This window comes from Podarcis muralis, chromosome 3 (genome assembly GCF_964188315.1).
Source record: "Podarcis muralis chromosome 3, rPodMur119.hap1.1, whole genome shotgun sequence".
In the NCBI taxonomy this organism is placed as follows: domain Eukaryota; kingdom Metazoa; phylum Chordata; class Lepidosauria; order Squamata; family Lacertidae; genus Podarcis; species Podarcis muralis.
In genome coordinates, this window is record NC_135657.1 from 33,748,567 (window position 1) to 33,775,798 (window position 27,232).

General features: G+C 42.3%; 1 protein-coding gene across 1 annotated transcript in view; it reads left to right on the plus strand.

Annotated features, from left to right (window-relative positions):
• The window catches only part of ALK (ALK receptor tyrosine kinase), a 559,106-nt gene that overhangs the window by 442,268 nt on the left and 89,606 nt on the right, over positions 1-27,232 (plus strand). Inside the window, exons 9-11 of the mRNA XM_028724462.2 lie at positions 648-817; positions 23,532-23,626; positions 26,983-27,108. Coding sequence (XP_028580295.2) covers positions 648-817; positions 23,532-23,626; positions 26,983-27,108 — 391 coding nt within the window. The remainder of the gene's footprint in view (positions 1-647; positions 818-23,531; positions 23,627-26,982; positions 27,109-27,232) is intronic.

Genomic DNA, 27,232 nt, shown 5'->3' on the forward strand with positions numbered 1-27,232 from the left:
AACATTGCATGGTGTATGTGGCAATGGCAAGGAGAGGTGATGTCCACAGGCAACATCCAGGCAGCAAATATTGTCTTCTAACAGCACGTAGTTAAACTGTAGAATTTGCTCCTGCAAGAAGTATTGATGGCCACCAACTTGCATGGCTTTATAAGAGGATTAGACAAACTGATTGAGGATAAGGCTATCAGTGGCTACCAGCTACAATGGCTATGTTCTGTCTCCACTGTCAGAGTCAATATGCTTCTGGCTGCTGGTTGCAGGGAAATTACAAGCAGGGAGAGTACTGTTGTGTTCAACTCCTCCTTTGGGGCTTCCCATAAGCATCTGGTTGAGATCAGGTTGCTGGGTCATGGGCCTGAGCCAGCAGGCTCTTCTTATGTTCTATGCAGTCCCAAGCTGCTGCTATGTGGAAACAAACCTGCACAGCACTTGCTAAGGGGAGAGTGAGTAAAATATTTTCTGCAGTGGGGGAACTCCATAGACCATAAGTTTTCCACTGCCAGCGTATTGCAGTGCGGTTCATCCTTAAGGAGACCGGTAGAAAGAAGGAATTTGGTGGCCACATGGGTGGAAGTGGAAGAAAGGAGGTTGTTGGTTGTGATTACCCTGTTTTAATTTGCTTTGTACCAATCTTTTACTTGTAGCTCCGGTTGTCATGGCTCCTCCAAGGCATCTTTCTTGGAGATGTTTCCCTGGTCCTTGTCGAGAACAAGACTGGGAAGGAACAGAGCAGGAAACTCTGGCACTTGGAAAATAGAAAAGGATTGGGGGTGTGGCAGAAGATGCTCAGGCCTCTCACGGATGTATCAGACAGGTAGGAGACATCATGCTTCTTTTTCATTCTTTGCTTCTTTCAATTTAATGGATGTCTGGATTTCTTGAGAGAAGGACAGAAAATCGCCCATATTGGGGCAACCAACAAGAGCCAAACCTCCTTCTCAATTTTAACTTGCTTTTAACTTATGGGCAGAGCAGCCACCACATATTTCTTTTCTGGGGGAGGTATTGAAAGCCTGAGCCAGCTGAACACACCCCTTTTCTCCTCACTGGCTTTCACCAACCATTGTGTGCAAAGCATTAACTTTCAGCTGGTAACTTAAACACTAGTCCCGTCATGTCTTGCACTTCCACGTGATGACTAAGAAAGACTGCTTGCGAAGCAGTCAGCAAGGCCTAGATTCCTACCCTAGACATTCTAGGAGAAAATGTGTCATTCATTGGTGCACCGGAAGAGGAATGCAGGGTAGTGCAGCTCTGGGAAGTTGTAGAGTGAAGGAAATAATAAAGCAGGGCTGTATGGAGGGGTTTTTTTTTATAGGGTTCCTACTTTGCGCTAGCAGTTTAAAACTAAATGATGACATTTTAGTTGGCTCATGATTTATTTGTTAAAGCTCAGTGTGTTTTGTACGGGGAACCTATGCAGGCAAAAGCACCCATGCATTCAGTGGAACATACTTACAGGAAACGAGGAAATGACTGTAGTCAGCTGTGTTACTTCTATAGATACAGGGTGGGATTCACCAAATTGGCACTGTCAGCAGAAGCCCTGTGCTTGTGCATTGGGGATTTCCCCCCTCTCTTTCCTCCTGCACCTCCTGCGCCCCCTAAAATTGTCTAGTGGGAGTCAAGAGAATCCACAGAACAGCATGTTTTGGGAGGAGGTGGATCTTTCCATCTGGTAAACTGAAATTCTTGCACTGACATAACATTTGCATTAGCACAAAAATGAATTCTTCCTATATGTTCAGCACAACTCCCTGTATTTATGGGCTGTGCTGGAGGTCATGGCAAAAGCTTGTAGGCATGGAAGCTGTCATGATGTGCTTCGGCACTCCAGAGTGAACCACTACACTGCTGGTAATATGTACTTTATTTGCACATTTCCAAGCAGAGTATAAATGAGGACATAAAAGATACCCTCCAGGCAGTGGCATAGTGTGGGGGTAGCCTCAGGAGTGATTGCCCCGGGCACAAAATTGTTAAGGGTTAGAGAAAAAGAATCTAAAGGAGGAAGATTACCAATGACCTTCTTCCAACTAGTGGAGAACTTCAATCTACAGGATGTATGGAGACTTAAACACCCAAATGAGAAAGAATTTACTCACTTCTCCGATGCAAAATAGTCAGCAGGGAGAATTGATGCAATATCGATGTCAAGTAACCTAATATTGAAAACAAAAAAAGCAGAAATCCAACTAAGACTGATCTTGGACCACAATCCAGTCACCTTAGAGCTGAGAAACAGTAGAAAATTAAGATGGAGATGGAGAATGAATGAAAATATTTTCAACAATAAAAAAAAAATTAAAAGCACAAGAGGCCTTAAAATAATTTTGTGAAATAAATATAAAAGGGGAAACTGACATCAAAGTAATATGGGATGCTAGCAAGGCTGTTATGAGAGGTTTATGTATCCAACAAAGTGCCATCCCGAAGAAAATTAGAGAAAACAAAATGGAGCAAATTAGGAAAGAGATAAGTACAAATGAGAAAGGCTGAAAAACCCAAAAAACGAGACCGCAGAACAAAATATCAAAATGTTGCAAACCCATTTCTCCATATTTTTAAACCATGAAATTGAACATAAATTAAAATGGCTAAAACAAAAGTTTCGAATTTGCTAACAAATCAGATAGAATGCTGGCTTGACAATGAAAGAAGAAACAAAAAGAAAAGATGATAGGAAAACTCATAGAAGGAGGGGAAACAATTGATGAACCCAAGGAAATAAGCAAAAGTTTTCCAAAATATTTTAAAGATATCTACCAAGCAGATAAGGAAGATGATGAGAAAATAGAAAAATACTTAAGTCAATTTAAATTTTTATTCCATTTTTTCCTTTTTTCCTTTGTTGGGGGTGGGTGGGTGGGATGGATAGTTGGTTGGGGATTAATTTTAGTATAATTGTTCTGTTCCTTTTTTTGTTGTTGTTTTATTGGTTCTGTATAGTTTGTGTTTTGTTTTTAAGGGGCGGGATCAGGGCTGCCTGGGAGTGGGTCCCCAGCCAACACGATGGCTGGGACAAGTTCCACAGGGGGGGAAGCACTGGGACATCCGATCTCGGTGATCATGGGCAGGAGGCGGAGTTACGCTAAGACCAGACCATGTCATTACCGAGGAGGCAGGTTTAGTCGTTGTTTGAAGACTATCCCTGCCTCCGGGTCTGGCCTTGACCGGATGGATACTGGAATCAACAGGGGAAACCCACATGACCTGAAAGTGTTGCTGTGCAATGCCAGGTCAATGATGAATCCACGACTTGATTGTGGATGGAGGATTTGACCTGGCATGTGTGACAGAGACCTGGTTGGAGGAAGCAGATGGGCCTGTCCTTGCCGCTGCTTGCCCACCAGGTTTCTCTTATGCACAGCAACCCAGGTCATGTGAGCGGGGAGGGGGGCTTGCAGTGATTTTTAGGAAGTCACTAGCTTGCACCAGGCGTCCTACTGGGAAGATCCAGTTCTCTGAGTGCATGTTCTGGAAGTTGGGCAATAGGGGCAGTACAGGATTCCTTTTGGTGTACCGACCTCCCCGCTGCACCAAGGATTCCCTGTCTGAGCTGCTTCAGGTCGTGGCGGATTTTCTCCTGGAGACACCTAGTTTGGTTGTCCTAGGGGATTTTAACATCCATGCCGACACGACCTTACAAGGGGCTGCTCGGGACTTCGTGGAAAGCATGGCCTCCATGGGGCTGTCCCTGAATAAGTTTGGCCCAACTCATAGTCATGGACATGCCTTAGACCTGGTGTTCACCTCTAGTGACGTAGGTGATCTGACACTAAGTAAAAGTGAAACAAAAGAAGTGCCATGGTCAGATCACTTCCTAGTGCAACTGGACTTCTCCGCGACCCTTCCCCTCTGCAGGGAGGTGGGACCAATTTGGATGGTCCGCCCCCGCCACTTAATGGATCCAAATGGTTTCCAGAGAGTGGTAGGGGATGCTTTATCCCATGTTGATGGGCTTTCAGCTGATTCCCTGGTGGCCCGCTGGAATGCGGAGTTAACCAGGGCTATCGACTGTCTGGCTCCGAAGCGCCCTTTCCGATTGCATGGAGCCCGGACAGCCCCGTGGTTTTCTTCGGAGCTGAGGGCGATGAAACAATCGCTGAGACGGCTAGAGCGTCGGTGGCAGAAAACTCACTCTGAATCTGACCGGACACAGGTTAGAGCTCAATGTCGAGCCTACCAAGTGGCGATAGCGACGGCGAAGAAGACTTTCTTCACCGCCTCTATTGCATCTGCAGAAAATAGTAGCAGGAGACTCTTTCCGGTGGTTTGCAATTTAATGGAACCACCTTTACCACTGGGGCCTTGTAAAGACCCCAAGATCTCTTGCAACGATTTTGCAAAGTTTTTTGCAGATAAAATCACTCATATTCGGAAGGAGCTAGACACCACCGTGGGAGCCCCGGACGCTGAGGTCCAGCGCCGAGGGCCTTCTGGCGGTTCCCTCATTGCGAGAAGCAAAGCTACAGGGAACCAGGCAGAGGGCCTTCTCGGTAGTGGAGCCCGCCCTGTGGAACACCCTCCCATCAAATGTCAAAGTGATAAATAACTACCTGACATTCAGAAGACATCTTAAGGCAGCCCTGTTCAGGGAAGTTTTTAATCTGTGATATTTTACTGTATTTTTGGTTTCTATGGAAGCTGGCCAGAGTGGCTGGGGAAACCCAGCCATATGGGTGGGGTACAAATAATAAATTATTATTATTATTATTATTATTATTATTATTATTATTATTAGGTAAATTTCCAAAAATCACAAATGATAAAACTGAATATTTAAACTCTCCCATAACAATTATGGAAATTTATCAAACAATTACAAAGTTGAAGGTAGGAAAATCTCCCAGACCGGACGGACTCTCAACAATTTACTATAAGAAGTTGGAAGATGTGCTTTCAGCACCACTTAAGACAGTCATGAATAAGATCCTAAAGGAGGGGATGATACCAGAGTCATGGCAAGAAGCCTTTATAACGTTGATCCCAAAGCAGGGAACAGATTTGACATCAATCAAAAACTATAGACATATATCACTCTTGAACAATGATTATAAACTATTTGCAGATGTGATGGCAAACAGGTTAAAGAAAATATTGAAAGGCGTTATAAAAAAAGACCAAGCAGGGTTTCTACCGGGTAGACAAATGAGCAACAACATGAGAATGTTCTGGGTATAAGCTTTTGTGTGCATTCGCACTTCTTCAGATATACTGAAACAGAAGTCACCAGACCCTTATATATAGTGGGAGAACAAATTAGTCCTATAGGATTAATTGCAGTCTTTAACAGTCGTCAACAGGTTTACCATACCCATTGAGTCAATTATCCATAAATAACAGATAGATAACATATATTATGTAAGAGAAGTGAAATAAGGAAAACAACACAGTTAAAAAGATAAGAAATAAGAAGCCGCAATAAGGTGGAGAGGAGTCACTTGCGAAGAAGTATTGATTTATTTTGGTTTATATTCACGTATAAGTTAACTTATTTTAAAGAAAGAATGGAAAATGTATATAATTAATCAATGCAAAACTCAATAAAGAATATTAAAAAGCGAATTGTTAAGGTTGCCAAATTTCAACACCCAGTGCTGCCTCAATATGGCTGCTTGCTTCCATTGCTGAGCTCCATTGAAAACGGCTTCTCCATGCGAACCAGGAAGTGACCTCTCCAGACAACAGAACGACTCTTCTTTTCTAATCTATGTGCTTATGATTTCCTGGGTGATGTGGATGCCATTAGGCAGTTGAATGTGCATGCCTACTCCATCCGTTTCCATCCCTCCATGTGGCCCTATGCCACTGCCTCCAGGTCAGTGGAGCCACTATCCCAGTGACTTCACCTTTAGCAAACTTTCTCTCTCTCTCTCTCTCTCTCTCTCTCTCTCTCTCTCTCTCTCTCTCACACACACACACACACACAAACAGGTGCCCCTCTAAAACAGTCTCACCAGTTTTTCCACACTCTGATGAGTGTAGCATTCAAACACATAGCTTTCCTTACCTATCAGAGAACGTTCACCTAGAATCATAGAATCATAGAATCATAGAGTTGGAAGAGACCACAAGGGCCATCGAGTCCAACCCCCTGCCAAGCAGGAAACACCATCAGAGCACTCCTGACATATGGCTGTCAAGCCTCTGCTTAAAGACCTCCAAAGAAGGAGACTCCACCACACTCCTTGGCAGCAAATTCCACTGTCGAACAGCTCTTACTGTCAGGAAGTTCTTCCTAATGTTTAGGTGGAATCTTCTTTCTTGTAGTTTGGATCCATTGCTCCGTGTCCGCTTCTCTGGAGCAGCAGAAAACAACCTTTCTCCCTCCTCTATGTGACATCCTTTTATATATTTGAACATGGCTATCATATCACCCCTTAACCTCCTCTTCTCCAGGCTAAACATGCCCAGCTCCCTTAGCCGTTCCTCATAAGGCATCGTTTCCAGGCCTTTGACCATTTTGGTTGCCCTTCTCTGGACACGTTCCAGTTTGTCAGTGTCCTTCTTGAACTGTGGTGCCCAGAACTGGACACAGTACTCCAGGTGAGGTCTGACCAGAGCAGAATACAGTGGCACTATTACTTCCCTTGATCTAGATGCTATACTCCTATTGATGCAGCCCAGAATTGCATTGGCTTTTTTAGCTGCCGCGTCACACTGTTGGCTCATGTCAAGTTTGTGGTCAACCAAGACTCCTAGATCCTTTTCACATGTACTGCTCTCAAGCCAGGTGTCACCCATCTTGTATTTGTGCCTCTCATTTTTTTTGCCCAAGTGCAATACTTTACATTTCTCCCTGTTAAAATTCATCTTGTTTGTTTTGGCCCAGTTCTCTAATCTGTCAAGGTCGTTTTGAAGTGTGATCCTGTCCTCTGGGGTGTTAGCCACCCCTCCCAGTTTGGTGTCATCTGCAAATTTGATCAGGATGCCCTTGAGTCCATCATCCAAGTCGTTGATAAAGATGTTGAATAAGACCGGGCCCAAGACAGAACCCTGTGGCACCCCACTAGTCACTCTTCTCCAGGATGAAGAGGAACCATTGATGAGCACCCTTTGGGTTCGGTCAGTCAGCCAGTTACAAATCCACTGAGTGGTAGCATAGTCAAGTCCGCATTTTACCAGCTTCTTTACAAGAATATCATGGGGCACCTTGTCAAATGCCTTGCTGAAATCAAGGTAGGCTACATCCACTGCATTCCCTTCATCTACCAGGGTTGTAATTCTGTCAAAAAACGAGATCAGGTTAGTCTGCTTTCATTGACAGAATGCATCATCTAACCTTACTGCTTTCATTGACAGAATGCATCATCTAACCATTTGGGACTATTAACTGGAAATCTGTCTAATAAAGAAAGACTTGGCTGGAAGCCACGAGAGTTTCTATTCATCTCAGGGCCTTTCCCACACTCCTGGTTGTGCCTGATATAGAAATATGGGAGGTCGCAGTCTTGATAAGCCCATGTTGCAAAGGATACATTTATTGTTTGTTGCATTGTTAGGACCCAAGCCTTATCTCTTTGTTCAACGTAAAGCCCTAGGGAAAAAATGGATTTCATTATATGGGCTACCTTGTCTCCTGGGATATTATGCAGAAAGTGTCTTTCATCTTTCTGACTCTTGAAGGAACACAAAGGCTGCTAATACAAAGGGGACACTGACATGGGATGCATAATTAATATATAAGATAAAAATATCAACATTTGTCTTATTTAGCCATTCCTCTCTCCATAGGAAGACATAGTTGCTTCATTCCATTTAGCTGTGTTCCATTTATCTATGCTCTCCTTTGAAGACAGCTTTAGTATTTTGCTAGCATCATTTAGGAGTAATAATTTATTTATGTGTTGCCATGGTAACATTTCCCCCTTTAACTGCATCCATGCTTGTATACGTGTGGTATATGCTTGCATAGCTTGTCTTAACATTAACTTTCTACACATAATTTTACTGCTTTCTTTTTTTATATGGTCAGGTGCACATCTGTGCACGTTTGTGAATGATAATCACATTGACGTTTTCCTCGGATGGCGCACTTACCCTGTTCCTTTAATGTATATACTCTGTGTGATCTCAGGGGAAATAAAACAATATATGGAAGCAGTCAGTGCATTCAGTTAATCAGGAGTGCTTTAAAAATATGTTCAAAAACAAAAGTATGTGGAAGAGCTAAAGTCATATCCTGTTCCCTTAGGTATGTGCTAAAGAAATTAAATGGTAAAGGTTTATAACAAAAATGGCTCTAAAATGTATACACACATATGGTGGAGAGAGAGAGAGAGAGAGAGAGAGAGAGAGAGAGAGAGAGAGAGAGATCAGGTTGTGCAAAGTCCAATATTTAGTCTATAAGAAATATGGTGTGTGAAATAGTTATTTACAGAATAACGTAAGCAAAACACAAATCTCTGCCTCAAGTCACTTACAATCCATATTTAGGCTGGGAAGTTATAAATGTAGTTCTCTTGAGCCTGAAAAACCACCCTTTGGAAGCTTTTGCATATCTCTATCTGAACTGTGATTAGTATCCGGAATGTGGATGAAAAATAGATGATTTCTAGAGGCAGTTGATAATTCACTAAAAAGCATTTTATAATAGCAAAAGTGAAAGCAAAACAGGCTCATCCAGACTTCCACTTGTCCCACCGCTTCTCCCCAGGAAGAAGAATATTTCCATCCCTCCGTGTAGCCCTGGACACTGACAACCCACGCTATGCCACTGCCTCCAGGTCAGTGGTAAATAATTCTCCTCTCTCTTTACCACTGAACTGGAGCAAACATCACTTGGGTTTTCCGCAGGTTGATGTTTTCTCTGATTCAGTTGTAAAGAGCTGATTTCCCAGGAAAAGCAGCAGGGCAAACAGAAAACGGCTCAGACTCATGCCTACAAAGCATGGGACAAGCGGAAGTGTGAATAAGTCATTAAGAGCCAACATTAGGAGCTGGGAACAAACTCTTAGAAAAATAGGCAAGCTTTTTCTAAGTTTTCAAAGCAAAGAAGTTCACAAGTACTGAACTGATTTCAAATCAAGCTTAGGGGATTTTGCCTATCATTAATGTATATTCAGGATTCCTTAATGTGGATTAACTACCCCCTAACTTTTAACTATACTATAGACATTCCTATATCAGAATACAGTCGTACCTTGGTTTTTGAACAGCTTAGTTCTTGAACATTTTGGCTCCCGAACACTGCAAACCCAGAAGTGACTGTTCCGGTTTGCAAACTATTTTTGGAAGCTGGACATCTGATGGGGCTTCCGCGGCTTCTGGTTGGCTGCAGGAGCTTCCTGCAGCCAATCAGAAGCCGCACTTTGGTTTCCAAACGTTTTGGAAGTCGAACGGACTTCCGGAACAGATTTCATTTGACTTCCAAGATACGACTGTAGTTAAAATAGAAGATTCTCTCTCTCACACACAATTGATTCATGTGGTCCTCAGCATTTTTTCCAGCATTTACAATTTTACAAGCTGCTTTGCTAAAGTGTAAAATATACTTAAGAACTAAGAAAACATCACACGGTATAATAGGTATAATCATTTTATTAATTCCCCCCAACAATTATGACCTTTAAGCTTAAACAGAAGCATCACTTTTCAGACAGATAAAAATGGTAAGTGCAATGGCCACAATCAAACTGAGTTAAGTGCAGTGAAACGCCTATATATAAAAATTATTGAATTAAAATGGAATTGAATTTTTAAAATAGCCTAAAGTTCCTCCACAACAGAACTAAACGACCTCAGCCCATTATACCTGAAGCAGCATCTCCTCCCCCATCGTTCAGCCCTGAGTTCCTCCTCCGAGGGTCTTCTGCTGGTTCCCTCACTGAGAGAAGTGAGGCTACAGGGAACCAGGCAGAGGTTGTGGCACCCTCCCTATGGAACACCCTCCCTTCAGATGTCAAGGAAATAAACAGCTCTCTGAGTTTTAGAAGACATCTGAAGGCAGTCCTGTTTAGGGAAGTTTTTAGTGTTTGATGTTTTAGTATGTTCTGATATGTGCTGTGAGCCCCCCAGAGTGGCTGGGGAAACCCAGCTAGATGGGCAGGCTATAAATAATAAAATTATTATTACTACTACTACTACATTCTACTCACCTAGAAATTATAGGAACTACTTTCACATGTATTAAATTTATTATTATTATTATTATTATTATTATTATTATTATTATTATTATTATTTCAGTGAATTGGTTCCTTCCAAGCACTGCATTTGGTACATTCTTACTGGTGAAGTATGGTGCTTAATCTGAATTAATGATAGAAAGTGTTGCTATGAGATCATTCTGTCTTGATGACTTTGAAGAGAAACAGATAGTTGCCAGGAACTGACTTTAACAAAGTAATGTCCCTTAATAACTAGGAATCTCTTTCTAGCCTTTTGGAATGTAACACCCAGCAAAGTTTGGAAATGTAACATCTTCCGGCTAGTGGGAGAAGTAGACAAATTTGGAGCCAGTTTTAAATTTGGATTCTGAGAGCGTCAGGCAAAGAATTGTAGCTGGATGCAGGAAAAACTTGGTCCATTTTTGGAGGATTGGACACAGTGGTTATCTGGACATCTGATGAAAGATCAGAGGTTTTGCTGCTTGTTTTCAGAAGTCAGCTTGCTTTCAATAGGCCCTGGTTCAATATTTGTGAATCAAACAAACATTGCAAACATGCAATTATGCCTCTCTTAATCTCATATCCAAAGGCACCACTGCTTAGGGTTGTTGTAAGTGCATATCACAATAGAACTGGGAAGCTATAATGTAGGTTGCTGTGATTTTCTATATGTAGATATACAGAAAAACAATATATGCAGTAGATAGCCACATGCTATCTTTCTATGGACATCTGGTTGCAGAAAGAGAGAGAGAGAGCGCTGGACTCCATGTGATACACACATTAACATTTGGGAACTTCTCACTTGGCTGCTCTGAAATAAAGTAAATTATTTACCCATGCCAAAGTTAATTAAATTACACTTTAATTAAATTGACCTACTGCAGAAGCAGCTTAGATTTTGGTCTTCTAGGAATCACACTGAAAATACCAGCACAGGTCAAGTCTTGCAATTTACTAAAGATACAAAATTTAACTAAAATAAGTTTAGATAAGGGTGGTTTTGTCACATTGCAATAAATTATATACATGTTGGTATCTGAATAGAAGATTAGAGGAAAGTATCTTGGATATGCAAGTTTTAATCCTCCAGTTTGCATCATGTAATTAAAAACCCTAACCCCAAAGCTCTCCACTGCAGACCTTCTCCTCCAACCCATGGGGGCAGTGGGGCTGGATGACAGAGATGAGTCAGAGAGAGTGGGCCAGCTAGCACCCCCCCCCATGATTCTAATTATTTAGGGTCTTTAATGCCTGAATAAGAGCTATTGTATTGGTGTATCCATTTGTGATGCAAGGCTTCGTACTTGAAACAACCACCTTAGTGAAAGCTAAAACAAAAATGAAAGAACTGACATGAAGGTGCCCACATGCATTCATTTCTTCCTTAGGTTTCAGTTGTTGCATTCATTTTGGCTAATATGGAGACAATCAATTAGTTTGGGAAACTAAGGCACACTGCTATTAAGCCGTTGACCCTGGTGAGAAGTCCAGGGCAAGGCTACGGTGGTTCCTTTACTTTGGAGGAGAGAGATGGAGGATAGCACTGGAGATTTATGAGTCCTATTTACTTGCACCCCTCCCACTCCCGTGTGATTACTATTACATGAGTGGTAGAGCCAGGAGGAGTCCATTGTTCCCATCCCCTCCTGCATATCCCTTTCTCCATTCCTGCAGCTCAGAACTCTGGTAGGCTTCTACCATGAAGATCCTGGAAGATCAGAGTTTGGGGAGCCAACTCAAGTAGAGCAGCCTTCCTGCTGAAGGCATTTGGCCCCCAGCGCATGGGGGTCTGCTGAAGCAGTGAGAGGGGCATGTGGCGGATGGAGGCAGGGCCAACAGCCTTGTCCCTGCTCTCCCCCTTGCATAACAGCAGTCTCGTTGGGGCAAGGAGGATGAGTGGATTAGTTGTCTTCCTTACACTCTGTCTATTTCAACATGCAGAGCCTGTTGAAATCAGACAGATTCCCCTTTTCTTCATAGTAGCTGTTGCTTTTTCCTGCATAGAATCACATTACTCTCTGTGAAAATCATAACAAGTGAAGCAGTTCCCTGAATTCAGTTTCAATGCAGATTCCCATGGAGCAAACCCAGGGGAATACACAATGGCAATATCTGCATCTTTTTTATCAAGGCAAAAACAATATATGTGCAAAATTGATGGGCTTCCTTTGTTTTTAATGGGCTTATTTCCCACATCAGTGACAGCAGTCCAGTTGGAATTGATTCCATTGCATGCAGGCGCATCACTAATGCTCTTTTACTTCTATTCCTGGTGAGCATTAGTGCTGCAGCAGCAACAGCAACAGCAGCTTTTCTGGACTCACATTTTGCTCAGAAGTGAGGAGAAATAAAAGTCATTGTTTAATGCTTTCCATTAATAGCCTAGCGTAGCATGAAACTAGCAGGAACTGGGGCATATCGCCACTCATTACCCTTAAGGCAAATGGAATTCAAATGGAATCATTTCCTATAGCTGGAATTAAAGAAAGCCTATAAAAGTGAGACATGGCTCTGAACCACAAAATTCCCATATGGCTAGTCTGTTTCAAACTCCTGCATTATTTTTTTTATCACTGGCATTTCTAAGATAATTGCAACATTGTGGTTGTGAAGTTTGATGTGTGTGATTTTAGGGTTTTTTGTATTGTATCAGGTTGTCTTTGTTGTGTGGGAAGGTAAGTCTACTTGGTCTTTAGAGGGGAAACTTTAGATGGTCCTTGGATCTGGGAATTTACTGGATTGATCACTCTTAGAAATGTGTCTGAAGCTTAGCTGGGCTAAGATAAAGCAAGCTGAAGATGAAAGGAAGGAATCGGATAAGAGGGTACACAGTTCCAGGGGCTATGGAGGAGGTGGACTTGGAGACACACAAACTGATGAACGCATCATATATATACTGACATTGTATATATACAGATACCTCATTGACTTTACAAGGTAGCTTACATTAGATTTGAAATCCTGGGGAATGGTGGCGAGACAGAGAAATACTAGGTGGTATGTACTCAATCTTAACAGGATCTGACCATGACAAGGTACTTATGTCAATACCCCCCACTTTCAGATCATCCTCTCTTGCTCAGTTGAGAAAACAAAGTCTAGAGTGTGGCCTGCCACATGCTTTGGGCCAGTGACATGTTGGGATAGCCCCATGGTCGTCATTGCAGCCATGAAGTCCTGATCCACCCCTGAACCAGTCACCTTGGCATGGATGTTGAAATTCCTCAAAATCAGTCTTCGGCACCACCTATGAGACCAGCTCTGTCAGCCCAGGCAGGGAAACTGCTGGGCAGCAAGGCAGGTGTTACCTGGACACACTCTGGGTTGGTCCAGTCTCTGCTTTGACTAGGGTCAATTTAGTCTGGTGAAAAAGTGAGGTGGTTTTAAATCACTGAATTTAATCCCTTCTGGCCTTACTTTGAATCAATAAGGAGCGTTGCCTTGTTTTACAGCCCCCAATTCAGGCCCGCGTGAGGCCCGGGGTGGCAGTCTTGTTCTTGGCATAGCAGTGTAAGTCTGGCAGGCCCCTGGTGTGTCCCCGCTGGCCGGCTTAGCCTTCTTGGGCCCTGTCTACATGGGCCTGCCCCAGTTGCTGAACTTAGGGTTACATTTAGTTTCATGGGAGGTGAGGTGGGGTATGAAGTTTTTGGAGAATCGCTCAGCCTCCCTCTTTCGTCTCGGCCTTAACTCTAAGCTTGTTAGGATTGTAAAGGCCTACTGAATTTCACTTCTGAATGAAAGCTCTCCATCTGTGACAGAACTTGACTCTGACATCTCTATTCACTGTATTCACTTCAGCTAGGTATACGGGTGTCACTTCTCATTTGTATGTGTGCTTCAGTAGCAAATAGGAATTTCTAGCCAGACTGCAGTCAGAGCTCATAAAGTTTGTTGTTCAAGCCAAGGCACTTTAGGCCAGAGCTAGGCTGAGAATAATCACACAAGATAGCAACAGTCCTTGTCATTCAGGGAAATATCATTTAAAAGTTGGGGAACAGTATGTGCAGGACTCTCTGTTTATCTCTGTAGGTCTCTGAGTCACTCTTGATTATCTCACTCTGAGTGTATGTGAGTGACTCTCATGTTTCCCTTTTGATAGCCATCCTTGACTTTAATGGATTTTTGATTGTAATGATTATGGAGCCATTCTTGGGTTGTAGTTTAAGGAGAGCTGCATGATCCTGACTGATGTGCCTGCAAGCCAGCATTAAATTGCTCAAAAGATACCCTAAGCCTCAGGGCCTAAACTGTTATTAAAGGAAAGGTGCCAAAAGGTTATACACACAAAAAACTACCAGCTGAGGTCTCCACTCTGGAGGAAAAGTTCCCTGCCAGCCCACAGCTAGGAGCAAATGAACTACTAAATACAGACTGTAAACAACAGTTCTAAAATAAAATTCATATGTTTCTTTAGTGTTACAGACTTTCACCAGCCAAATTCAGCAACCTCCCCTGAGCACTGAGTCTCGGTATGCACTGAGGCCGGGATTCAGAGAATCGTGAAGCATACTTGGTGAATTCTGTGGTTCTCAAAACTTTCTTTTCTGAAAACAGAAGACCCTGTTTTGTAAGACAGCATGGGATGGGACAGAGGCAAGTGTTGACTGTTCACGAGGGGGGCATCAGAAATTACACTAAACCCCTTACATGAGCCAAAGTTTCTCTTTGAACCCCAACCCATATATGCAAGAGCTTCGTCATTTATCAGACAGCTCTGCATAAGCGTTCCTTTGTGAATACATTGCCATCCCTTCTCTTGAAATGAATGGAACAGGTAGACACATGGGGAACATGTGCATGTTTAGTTGAGATTCCTGCCTTGCAGAGGGGGTTACACCAGATGACCTTTGGGGTCCCTGCCAAGTTTACGATTCTATGGTTCTATGTACAGTGGAACTTCCAAAACGTTTGAATTCCGAGGCACTGCTTCTGACTAGCTGACAGCTAGGCTTTTTGTAGATTGGAAGCCACGTCAGGGTTCGGGTTCCAAGGAACGTTCAAAAACCAGAACACTTCTGGGTTTTCGATGTTTGGGAGCTGAAACATTCAGGAACAGAGGGGTTCGAGAACCGAGGTTCCACTGTATTTTGTGGAGGCAGGGGTGTCAGCTTCAGCGGGCTTAAGCCATTTTGCCCTCCCCCCAATGTCCAGAGAGTGTGAAGGCAAAGTACAGAATCTACCATGCTGCTGCTGCTGCAGTGACTGTCTCCTTCTCCTGCTCCTGCTACCATGGAGGGGAAGGAGGGATAAAGAAGCCTCCCTCTGGTGGCAGCACCAAGAGAAAGAGGAGGAGGTGGAGGTGCCACTGCCCACTGAAACCATGCAGCCACTGTGTTCAGCTCCACCCCTGGCTCCTCCCATCATCCTTATGTCATGCATGTGATGTTGGGACATCACGACATCACGCACACAACATTGTTGTCCCCTCCAGCATCTTCGCAAACTGGCAGTTTGGGGAGAGAGCCTTGGTTTCTCTCTCTTGCATGCAGAAACATCCATGCACACACACGATGGCTGTCTCAGCACTACTTTCTGAAATTCTGATTGCTAAACAGAATCTCAGCTATGGCAGTCTTTGTGGTGACTCCAGTTCTTGACCCAGACTGGTGATTTGGGAAACGCTTTTATTTATTTTATTGCATTTGCACCCCATCTTTCTTTCATCATGGAACCCAAGGTAGCATAAATCCAGGCACCTGCCAGATCCAGACTTGCTTAGTTTCAGCAAGGTGGTGGTTACATGTGCCTTCAAACCATATGATGGGAGCAGTATGAGTTTCAGCACTGAAATTCATATCATGTATTGACATTTAGCAGCAGGGAGTTATACTGATAGAGGATATGTTTTTAGCTTTTGGTTTTTTTTTAAATTTTAAGTATTTTAATTAGGCGCCTTTAGGGTAATTAAAAACTGTTTTTTACTACCACTTGGATTGACTAGCATACTGTGCAATCCTATATATGTCTACTCAGAATTAAGTCCTATTCAGTGCAATGCCATTTACTCCTAGATAAGTGGGCATAGAGTTATGGGCTTAAAAACACACGCTTTTGTTCAAATTTTGAAATTTTAGATGCATGTAAAATTTGAATTCAGCAGTTAGCACATTGCAAAACCTAGCAAATTGACCTTTCAGCATAGACACCTAAAATAAACCGAGATTAAAGGAAGTTACAAACCTGTACACAAAGCTCATGGATGGAAACCTCTTTAAATAACAGGCAAAACAAAAAGTATCCCTGATAAGGCTCCCTGACTGCTTAAGGAAGTTCTGATTTGATGCTGAACAAGCAACAGCAAAAAAGGAAGGGAGGGAAAAACACGAACTGGTTTTATTCATCCTTTGCTCTTCAGTATTTGAACAGTTGCCGGATTTCACCCAAGGCCAATTTCAAGCTTAAATATTAAGCTTTCCCCGGTTCTACAATTATTCAGCAGGTAGTTTGAATATTCTCCCCCCTCCTTTTTCCCTTTTCTGCCTAGTAAGACATTTGCTGTCTGCCTAGAAAGAAAGCAAATCCCTGCAGGAGCCCTGTCATTACACTACTGATCACATGAAGCTATGCTGATTCTGGGCCTTTGGGGCACGACTCCCTTTTCATTCTTAGGAGCCATTTCAATAAAAACAATCAAAGTCAAATCCAAGGACATTGATGCACTGTGGGTAGAGGGGAAAGGAGTTTCTGTAGCCTCCAGGATTACGTTTTCCTGCATGCACTCACACTGAACTATCAATGTTGAATGGAAAGGCTCCCTTCCAAAGTGCTGCCATGTATGTTTTGTAACTCTGCCACTCCTGCCTCATCTCTCAGCACTTCCAGCGTTCACCACAGCTTCCAAATCCTCCCTGTTAGGCTGCCAACTTAACAGCTGACGGTGGTGGGATCCCCAAAGTGACAGCCTGAGCAGCTCAGCGTCTCACTTCCCAGAATCTACAGAATGCAAGGAACCACACTGCCATTTTATAAACTCCAGAGCTACGTAACAGCTTATCATTCAGCATTCTTCGTCACTGATTTTTATTTATTTATCCTGGGAGCTATTATGCCTGCGGAATCCACACTTTTCACGCATATTGTTACAAAGATTGCACACACACGCACACACCCATCTCTGCCAGGCGGTAGTAGGATTCCAGGGGATTCTGGGCACTCCCCCAGGGTTGTTTCCATTGGGAAAATCGAGGCACAGCAGAGGCTTTAAGAAATATGGTTTATTGTACTCATATTTACACCTAGAGTTTTCCATGGAGGTGATACAGAACTGTATACCCCAAGAGTGTTTCTCATCACCCTCTCATAACTTCAGTAAGCTCAGGTCCAAAGCAGCAGTCAGTCATGGCTCTTGATGCAGCCTCCTCCAGCCATTGCCAATATGGTTCTGTCTACTTCCTTCTTCTTGTTCCCAGAACAACCTTTAGATTTCAAAAAGGATGCATTTTCCTGTGACATCATGCCCCCTTCACCTTGGCAACCCGCCAATTCTCCTGTCTCTGTCCACTCCTCAGTGGGGGACGGGGACTAGGACGGACAGTTCTTTTGCATCGCCAATGGCCCTTAATGGCTCAGTACTTGGTTGCCAATTATTCCTTGATGGCACTGTGCTTAGCTAGCCTGCCATGGTGGTTTACATAAATTAACCCAGGCGGTTTACATAAATAAACCCATTTATTGTCTGGCACAGTTCTGCAGCTTGCATTTTCCCTTCATATCCCCAATACGATCTAAATACTACTGTTTATTGCCTCCATTTCCTAACACTCTGGTACCCTATGACAATACTGTACCAAAAAGGCATGCAAACACTCCCTGAATGAGTGAGAGTGAGAAAACCAGGGTTGCAGGCTTTATCCCTCCTTTTCCAAGAGGCAAAGTTATTTCTTGGAGATTGTGCCTATGCTTACAATTGGATCAAAGCTCTAAGCAAAGGCTACAGTCTAATTACTGGGGTTCCTGTCCTGTTCCAGAACTTCCTCTCACCCATGTTCCTCCCCTTCCAGTCCCATGATCCCTCCAAATACATGCACACATCTAAGATCTACAGATTAGCTCCTGTTCCAAATCCTTCTTGGGAGAAGGCTAGGTTAGCTTCTACCAGGGACTTCTCATCAGTGGCCCCGCTGTTCTGGAACTCTTCACCAAGAGAGAGAGAGCAGTACAGCCCCCTCCATGCTTTTTTGTTTTATGAGCAAAAGCTGAGGGTAGGGGCGTTGGCTGTTGAAATTACCTGCCTTCTTTTCTGTCCCGTGTAGGGATTTCGGTACTGTGCTTTTTCTTGCTGATTTTAATATATATATATATTTAATGGCCAGAATTCTTATACCACCCCGTCATCATTTGGTAACAGATCAGACCGATTAGAGGCCTTGGAGGCGGAGCCTCAGTACATTTCAAAATATAGGCTGCGACTCCAGGTGAGGCCAGGTAACACTATCTGGAAGTCTTAAGGGCATCCTTAGTGAGTGGATCAGGAGAAATTCAGCTGCTCTGTGTTATACTGAAGCTACCCTTCCCCATTATGATAAACATAATTACAAATTTCTTAGATCAGCCCCGTAAGAGAAAACTACTGAAGCTAGTTACTAGCAATTTTATTGACTTGCTTCAGTGAAATCCAAAGATTTGTAATTTAAAAAAAATTAATGTGATTTTAAAGAATGGATGCAGACACACATACAAATTAAATAGAAAAAAAATGGGCCAGAGATCCCAACCCCACTCAGTGTGCAAGTATTGCACAGGGGAAGGGGTGTATTTCTTTTTTTTTTTTTTTACTTTTTTGTATTTTTATTTAGATTTTCCATCATACAATTTAATTAAAAAAAAGAAATAATACATAACAGAAAAGAAACATTAAATCATTATACATTAAATCATTATACAATATCCAAAAAAGAAAAAGAAAAAAACATAAACAAAATAAAATAAACCCACCACCCTGTTTAACTTCCCTCCACCGCTACTTGTCTTCTCTAGAATCAATTTTACCCTTATCATTGCATTCTGATTGTTTTTATTTTCTCTATATACATACATATGTCATTGATAATTTATTGTTTTGATGCATTTACATTCTTAATCTAAGCATATTAGCATGTCTTTTTTAGAGCAATATTTTGTCATATAATCATCAAAGCATTGCCATCCGTTTTTTAGTTTTATATTTCACAGCTGTCGTATGGATGCTGTTAATTTAGCCAATTTAAAATATTCATTTAATTTGAGAATCCGTTCCTCCTTGGTAGGTAGTTCTTTAGCTTTCCATTTAGATCCTAGTTGTGGTGGTCACATATAAGAAAATTCTTTTTTCCGATTTCGGTATTTCTTTTCCTAAAAGGCCCAGTAGGTAAGCCTCTGGTTTTTTCATTAATGGGATTTTAAGCATTTTTTTTCAACTCCTCATGTATTGCTCCCCAGAAGTACTTAATCGGGGTGCAACTCCACCACATATGCATTGTTGTACCAGCTTCCTTGTTGCATTTCCAACAGAGGTTGGATTTCAGTTTATAGATTTTTGCTAATTTGACTGGTGTTAAATACCACCTGTAGAACATTTTGATGAAATTTTATTTTATGTACTAAAGGCGGTAAACCTTATATCTTCCTGCCAAAGTTTCTCCCCTTGCTCTAAATATATTGTGTGGCCGAAGTCTCACTCCCATTTAATCATTGTCTCTTTCACTTCCTCATCAATCATATCCAAATCTAGCAAAAGGTTATACATTTTAGATAATAATTTGTTGATGTTTTTTTAATAATGTTTCATGCATTAATGAATTCTCTTTAGCAAAGCCTTTCTTCAAGTCCGAATTAAAGACACTTCCAAGTTGTATATATTGCCATCTGTCAGAGACATAATGCCTTATTTCCTCATATGGTCTTATTCTAAGTTTACCTTGATCTTCCCTTATCAAATCTCTATATGTTGCCCATTCCTTATTCATGTTTAATTTTTTCATGGCATGGGCTTCTAGAGGTAAGAGCCACCATGGTGTCATTTGCTCCAGTCTCGTTTTGTATTTGCTCCAGACTTTAAATAACGTGTTTCTAATTAGGTGGCTATTGAAGTCTTTATGGACTTTGATCTTATCATATGCAAGGTAGGAGTGCCATCCATACCTGTTGTTATAGCCCTCCAGTTTTAATAAATCTGCTTTTTCCAAAGTGATCCATTCTTTCAGCCATACAAGGCATTCTGCTTCATAGTATAATTTTAAATTTGGCAACGCCAAACCTGGGGTGGGGGTGGGGGTGTTTCCTTCTAACACTAGCCTCATGTGTCTCAAGAGCTGCTTATTGTAAGGCCCCTATCCTTGGAGGACTTGAAGGGCAGGTAGCTGCTGCAAGATAAAGTTTGAAAGGTCTCATGCAAAAGTAGAATACTGTTGGAAACTGGTTTCAGTCTTGTTCTATATGCTACAGGTGCACTTAGTCCTAGTAGCCCCTGTAATATGAAGCTCTGATTCTTTGGGGGTGGGGATGTAATTTAAGCTTGATGGCCAAACTAAATGTGATGTTAAATGTGACTTTGCCGTTAATGTGTATATTTTTGAAATGCAGGTAGCCACCACCAGGAAGGCCTGAGCAAGACTGGGGGCATGGTAGCTGGGGATGGGTGGTTAACCCTTGGTGAAAATGGCCCCCTGGGTGCTGTTATTTGCACTAAGAGGAAATATTCCATTGGTGCCAATAAGAATGTTCTGCTCAGTGCAAGTAGCAGCATTTGGAAGGAGGTTTCTGATATGAAGGGGGTATTCATTGAGATCATGGCAAAGAGGAATTGGTTAAGGTCTCCCTCTCCACCCAACATGGCGATGACCTTGCTTTGACTTTCATGAGGTAGCTGCTCGCATTTTTTAAAAATGTACACATTACAAGCACAAGCGTCTTTAATGCCATGCTTAGTTTGGTCTAGTAGTCCCGTTGAGGAAAAATAGAGTCCCATTTGAAATCAGTGGTGCAGATTTATACTTATCGATTTCCCACAGCTCCATGTAGTTTTTGGATCTTTCAGTCCAGAGCAAGAATAGAAAAGGAATCCTGTGTTTTTGTCTTGAGGAATGAAAGCCAGAGTCCCTTGCATTGCTCCCCAATTGACCACATAAGAAATCTGCTAAATACAAGATGAACAAATTGTGCAATCTGCTACATCTCAGCTGCTCAGCTGGAATTAATGAGGCTAGTCCATCAGTTTGATGGGGATTGTAGAGATATAACAGAGGGCAGGTATTAACCCATCACATTTAGCAGGCAATTTGTATGACCAGCTTTTCTTAAGCTTGCCTCCATTTATCATTTAGCAGGATTGTTATGCTTCTGGTCCTCCCCTCCCCAGTCCTATGCGCCTCTTGACTTCTCATAAGGGGATCAGTCTTGCAACAACAAGGAAGATGGATGGATTAAAACAGCACAGAAGAGGGGGAAAAACCACCAATAGTACACAGCTAAGAATAAGTTGCAGGAGTTACTCCAAGATTCTTAAGCATATTTGGGATCTTGGAAGCTCTCCACTGTGCCAAATTGGCATGCAAATTGGCAAGGGGTGGGGGGAAACTATCCAGTATGTCCAATGGCATGGATTTCTGTTTTGAACAAACTCTCCTTTACAAAGGTAATATTCTGGTAGATCTTAATTGGCTCTGGGATCAGAGATGTTAGACTTGCATCATGAGATGAATGCATATCCTTACTAGGGCTGCTTGAGAAATCTATTTTCTTTGAATTCTGAATGGATTTGACCTGATCAGGACCTCCTAAACTAATGTGTGATTCAGAATGTATTTATGCTTTGGATTTTGCACTTCTCTGAATTTTTGCAGTGCACTTTTCAGTTCAAAAAGAGTTTATCAAAATGCATTAAAATATATTTTATGATAAAATGCTTTTATAAATCAGTACATTAAGGCACACACGCACATACAGTGCTTTTTTCTTTAAAAAATGTTTAGGGGTACTCTCATTTTGACTCAAGAAAATCACCGTTTTATAGTTCAAATTGGGAAAAATTAATACAGTGGTACCTCAGGTTACATACGCTTCAGATTACAGACTCCGCTAACCCAGAAATAATACCTCGGGTTAAGAACTTTGCTTCAGGATAAGAACAGAAATGGCAGTGTGGCAGCAGCGGGAGGCCCCATTAGCTAAAGTGGTGCTTCAGGTTAAGAACAGTTTCAGGTGAAGTACAGACCTCCGGAACGCATCAAGTACTTAACCCAAGGTACCACTGTACAGTAAATGGACAGAAGTACAAAGATTCACAGAACGTTTAGGGATATGTGTACCCCTGTGTACCCCCAGAAAAAAGTTCTACAGACACACACACACACATGCTTAATAAAAACCATTATTTAAATAAAAATGGAACACGTGAAATTGACGCAGACCTGAAATATATGGCTCCGTCTATCTATAATCTTACAACTTCATGTCTTTGGCTTATCACCAGTATAAAGGCTCCATATTTTCTGTGGATAAAAGAAAGTGTCATGATCTTTCTATAGGTCATTGTTCATCAGGATTAAATTTGTTGGCACCATTTTAAAGCACTTATGCAAACATTGGCTACCCTACCATTCCCTTTCAGCTCAAAGGTTGCATATTCTTTTAATGAGCGCACAAAGCCTACCCTCAGCAGCTATATATTCCATCTGAGTTGTGCCTTTGACCATAAAGAGTTGTTTCATAGATTCATCCTGATTGATCACTGCCCGGAGCATCATTTCCATGGTCTCCTTCTAGTCTTTGTGACCCATATTTAATTCCAACATCAAGCAATTATTCCATGCTTTTGGGAAGGCATATTACAGCAGAAACAAAGTAGCTGTGGTTTTGTAAGTACCTGCATTAAAAACTAGTTACACTTCTTATTTAAAAAGACTGCTGCCCGATTAATCAGTGGCATTTTAATTGATCCAAGAACCACTCAGTCAGACCACAATTCTCAATCTAACTGTTTCCTACTATAAATAAATGAGGCTTACAGACTACAGAGACCAACATGATGTAATTTTGCCTCCCCCAAACTTGGCTTTGAAATACTTTTCTTTACACAGTGAAAGTTCCCAGTGAAGTAATAGTCCACCAGGAAAATCGGCAAATTAGCAATTTATCACCATTGCACTCAGAGTTAGAGCACCTGTTGTGCTGCTGGTTTGAGGGATATCGCCATGAAGAACTCTTTGCCCATCATACTTCCACATAATGCCACTGCTTATTTCTGTATATCATGTTTGGATGAATGTTCCTTCTCCTCTCCCCTTGGAGCAGTTGGTTGGTTTGACACGAGGATACTCATTATGCGTCATTACTGTCTCCCTGTCTTTGAAAGGTTGGGCTGGGTATATCAAAAGCAAATGCATTTGTGTTAAGCGGTATTTCCATCCATTTGATAACTTCTCTTCTTCTTTACAGGTTTTGGCTTCAGATTGTTACATCCTGGAAAGTTGGATCGGAAGCCATCATTGCTTTTGATAATGTGTCACTCAGCCTGGACTGCTATCTTACAAGTGAGCGAGCCTATGATTAGCTTTTTAATGTGTAGCCTGCTACAGTACAATGGGTACTGCAAATACATACCTTTTTGACGAAAGTCTTGACTTGTTACACTAGAAGTGTGAAAGTAGGTGCAGCTCACTCATGCTTCCTGTTTTGGCACTTCGACACCATGTGCAAAAAGACCCTGAGAAAAGCAGGTCAAGGTGAGAGCAGTACAAGTCATGGTGTTGCCCCCAAAATGTCTAGCACTGTATCAGTCAGTCATCAACTTTATTATACTAGCCTTCAGCCTTGGCAGCTGTCAGGCAAAAAATTCAATATAAAATTTCCATTACGCAAGCTACAATGAAAAAAGAAAGGCTTTTAAACCAGAACCAACATTTTAAAATCCCAACATCAACTAAACTAAAAAAGAGCTGGTTGGTCCCTTCCTAGTTACCTGTTTGTTGAACTGTTTGTACAACATTTGCAGGGAGATTATACAGGGTCAGTTATTTTCTGAAAAATTATTCTGATTTGTTTGCAGGGAGGTTATATAATGTCACGACAAACAATTGTTCTCCCACACTTTCCTGTGTATCTTCCTGTCGCTTTCCTTGCTAAAAAATAAATAAATCTTAGTGTTTTTGTTGGGATGTGATTGAACCTTTACTCACAAAATAGCAGTCTGGAAGCTCTCATCTGCCTAGAAGTCTCCTTCCTAGACTAACCATCCTGATAACTGTTAATCCAGACAAAATGTTTCCAAAGAAATTTTATCTTAGCTCATCACAGAAGGGAGATTTCAGTATATATAGAATGTCATGCAGTGAAGTTTGTCATTGTATTTAAGGAAAATAGATGTCCATTTTGCCAAATGTTAATCTGATATCATGAACATACATTTATGAAATTTCAGTAGCGCCATATGTATTCTTGCTGTGATTTTCCCAGGAGATTATATACCGCTCTGGTTGTGTTTTGACTGAGAGCAGAGTTAACCAGAATATTGCTGCAGTGTGGGCAAAGCAGGCAAAGGTGGGGTGTTCAATGGGAGTGTTTAATCTACACCATCTGTTTTGCCAGTGCAGTGCAATGCTAGTTTGGGAGCCAGGAGAGGAGTGGCGGGAAAGGATTTAGAATTCAGAGAATTGTTGCAATCCTATACATAGTTATCTGGGAGTAAAGCTCATTGAACTTAGTGGGCTTGCTTCTGTGTATGCTTATATAGGATTGCACTGTTAGATTTCTCTTCCTGCCCCACACCCCTGATGGTACTTTGGCCTCATTGCCATCAGAGTTGAATAAGTAGTGCAAATAATAATATAGGTGGGTGTAGGCTGGTGCCATTTTACTCTGTACTTGCAGCAGAAGAGACACATACATTTCAGAAGCTGCTGCCTAGAGTCTGGCACTCCCATCTCAGTTTGTCTGCATCGCCTTGAGTCAGGGCAATGGCTTGTCTCTTCCAGCCGATGACTCTTCTGCATAGCTGTCAACCGTCCCTTATTTGGCGGGAAAGTCCCTTATCCCAGCACCGTGTCCCACTGCTGTCCCTTATTGATGCTGTCCCTTAAATTTCCCGGGTTTCAAAGGAAGCAGCTCCTCTCCCTCCCTCCCTGCCGGCCAGGGAGGAGGGAGGCTTCAACTGTGTTGCTTGGCTGCGTTGCTCACCCAATAAGGAGTCTAAGAACGACTGGGGGGTGGAGCTTGCATGACTTGTGCCGATCAAATCGGCCGCGTTGCCTGGGGACTCGTCTTTGCTCAGCGCTTCCCAGCGGAGAGGTGACGGTGGTTTTCCTTGCTTCATCCCTTTTGCCGGGTTGCTGCGCTGTGGGAACCACCGCTTGAGGCTTCGTTTGGCTGCTGGCTGGGCTTTCTTCCTTTGGCTTGGAGGGGCTCAGAAGTTGAACATACCTGTGCTTGGAAAATCCCTTATTTTGGCTGCTGATCCCTTATTTTTGAGGCTGCTGGTCCCTTATTTTCAAATCTGTAAGTTGACAGCTATGCTCTTCTGGGCTCTGATGCAGCTGCCGTGCTTTCTCAATAAATTGAAGTGGTCGCTCAGGCAACAGTTTTGTTGTCCCTTGCTACTTAGGTCTAATGATCTCAGCCTCAGTGCCTTTCATCTGTAAAATGGGAGCCTTAATGAGTTGCCTTTTTGTACAGCAGTGCTGGGCAGTTTTACAAGAGCCCTTTGGAACCTGATCTGCGGTTACTCCAGATTATTTAGTCTGGATTTATCTTGTGAACTGCCCTGAGATCTTTTGATGAAGGGCGGTATAAAAATCTAATAAATCTAATAAATAAAAAATATAGCACTGTAACACTGTGCCTGCATATACCTGGCATTATTACACTGGTGTCGTATCCCCAAGAGTGATTTATCTCCAATATCCATTAGCACTGGGACTTACACCAAATCCTACCCCTCTCTGGCCAGGGTAGTTTAACTCTAGGATTAACCTTCAAGGCTTTCAGGCTCGGCAACTTACTAAGATCCTTTGCCTCCAGACTGGAAAGACCATTGCTTTTATGAATCTTTGGGAGCTGCTTCCTATCAGAAATGTTGCACAACGCTAAGCACGTTTGTAAAGTTGAAATACTCCACTGCCTTTTGCACTGGGGTTATCATATTACTTGTATTGCCACCATATTTAAACATTTATGGCTGTTTAGTGACAGCAGTGCATGAACTACTGTGCTTTTGTCTCATTTCCTTGTTCTTGGACATTAGGCTTAAGCTCTCTTTTCTTGCCCCTGATCTTCCAACCATTGAGATAATCAGTAATGCTGTGTGTTAAATATCCCTTTATCCAGTTTCTCCTCTGATGTAAACTCACTGTATCTCTTTCGCTGTTTTACAACCACTCTCTATAGCGCTTGCCATCTGTGAATCTACCCCTTATTTCTAATGCATTCCATTTGCTAGTGTCCTAATGCCAAATGCCTCTACAGTTGAAGTTGAGCTTCTGCAGCTACAAGGGAATATATATTTTTAATTATTTGTAGCTGTTGCATTGTAACTGCAGAAGAATTGCACTCCACTGTTTTAAAGGCTAAATATGCATGTTGGAAGTTGACAATTAAACAGCAGCCACTGTATTCGCCGCCCACCCCCAATCATGCTGATGTCCTTTCAGCTTGTTAGCATCTTAAGCATTCTTTCTTCCCTTGCTTCCCTCCTGTTTTTTCCTCTCCATTTGTTTCAGATCCCTCAGCAGCAATGGATGCCAGCCTGCCCTTCCTTTTAACGCCATCACCCGTTATGGTTGCAAACCCTTTGGCCCAGTTTGATCCACCACCAGCTGTTGTTGTCCTCCCTGTGCCAGGCCAACACACCATATCTGCACAGTCATAAACCAGGCTGTTTTTTTGTGTGTTCCAGTCAATGAAGAGAAGACATCTCGAGACAACAGCCCGGACGCAGGCAATCTGCTCACTGAAAGAGGCAGGGGGGAAGGGCAGATTACAGAAAGGCCAACACAGGATCCTGCCCCAGTTGGCCTTGGAGGTAGGGAAATGGTTTCTTGCTGAGAATCATCATTCCAAGTGGACAGAAGTCTTCACAAGTGCAAGCTTCCATTAAATACAGTAAAGTGCTTTATTGATTATTGGGTGATGAAAAGAGAAACAAT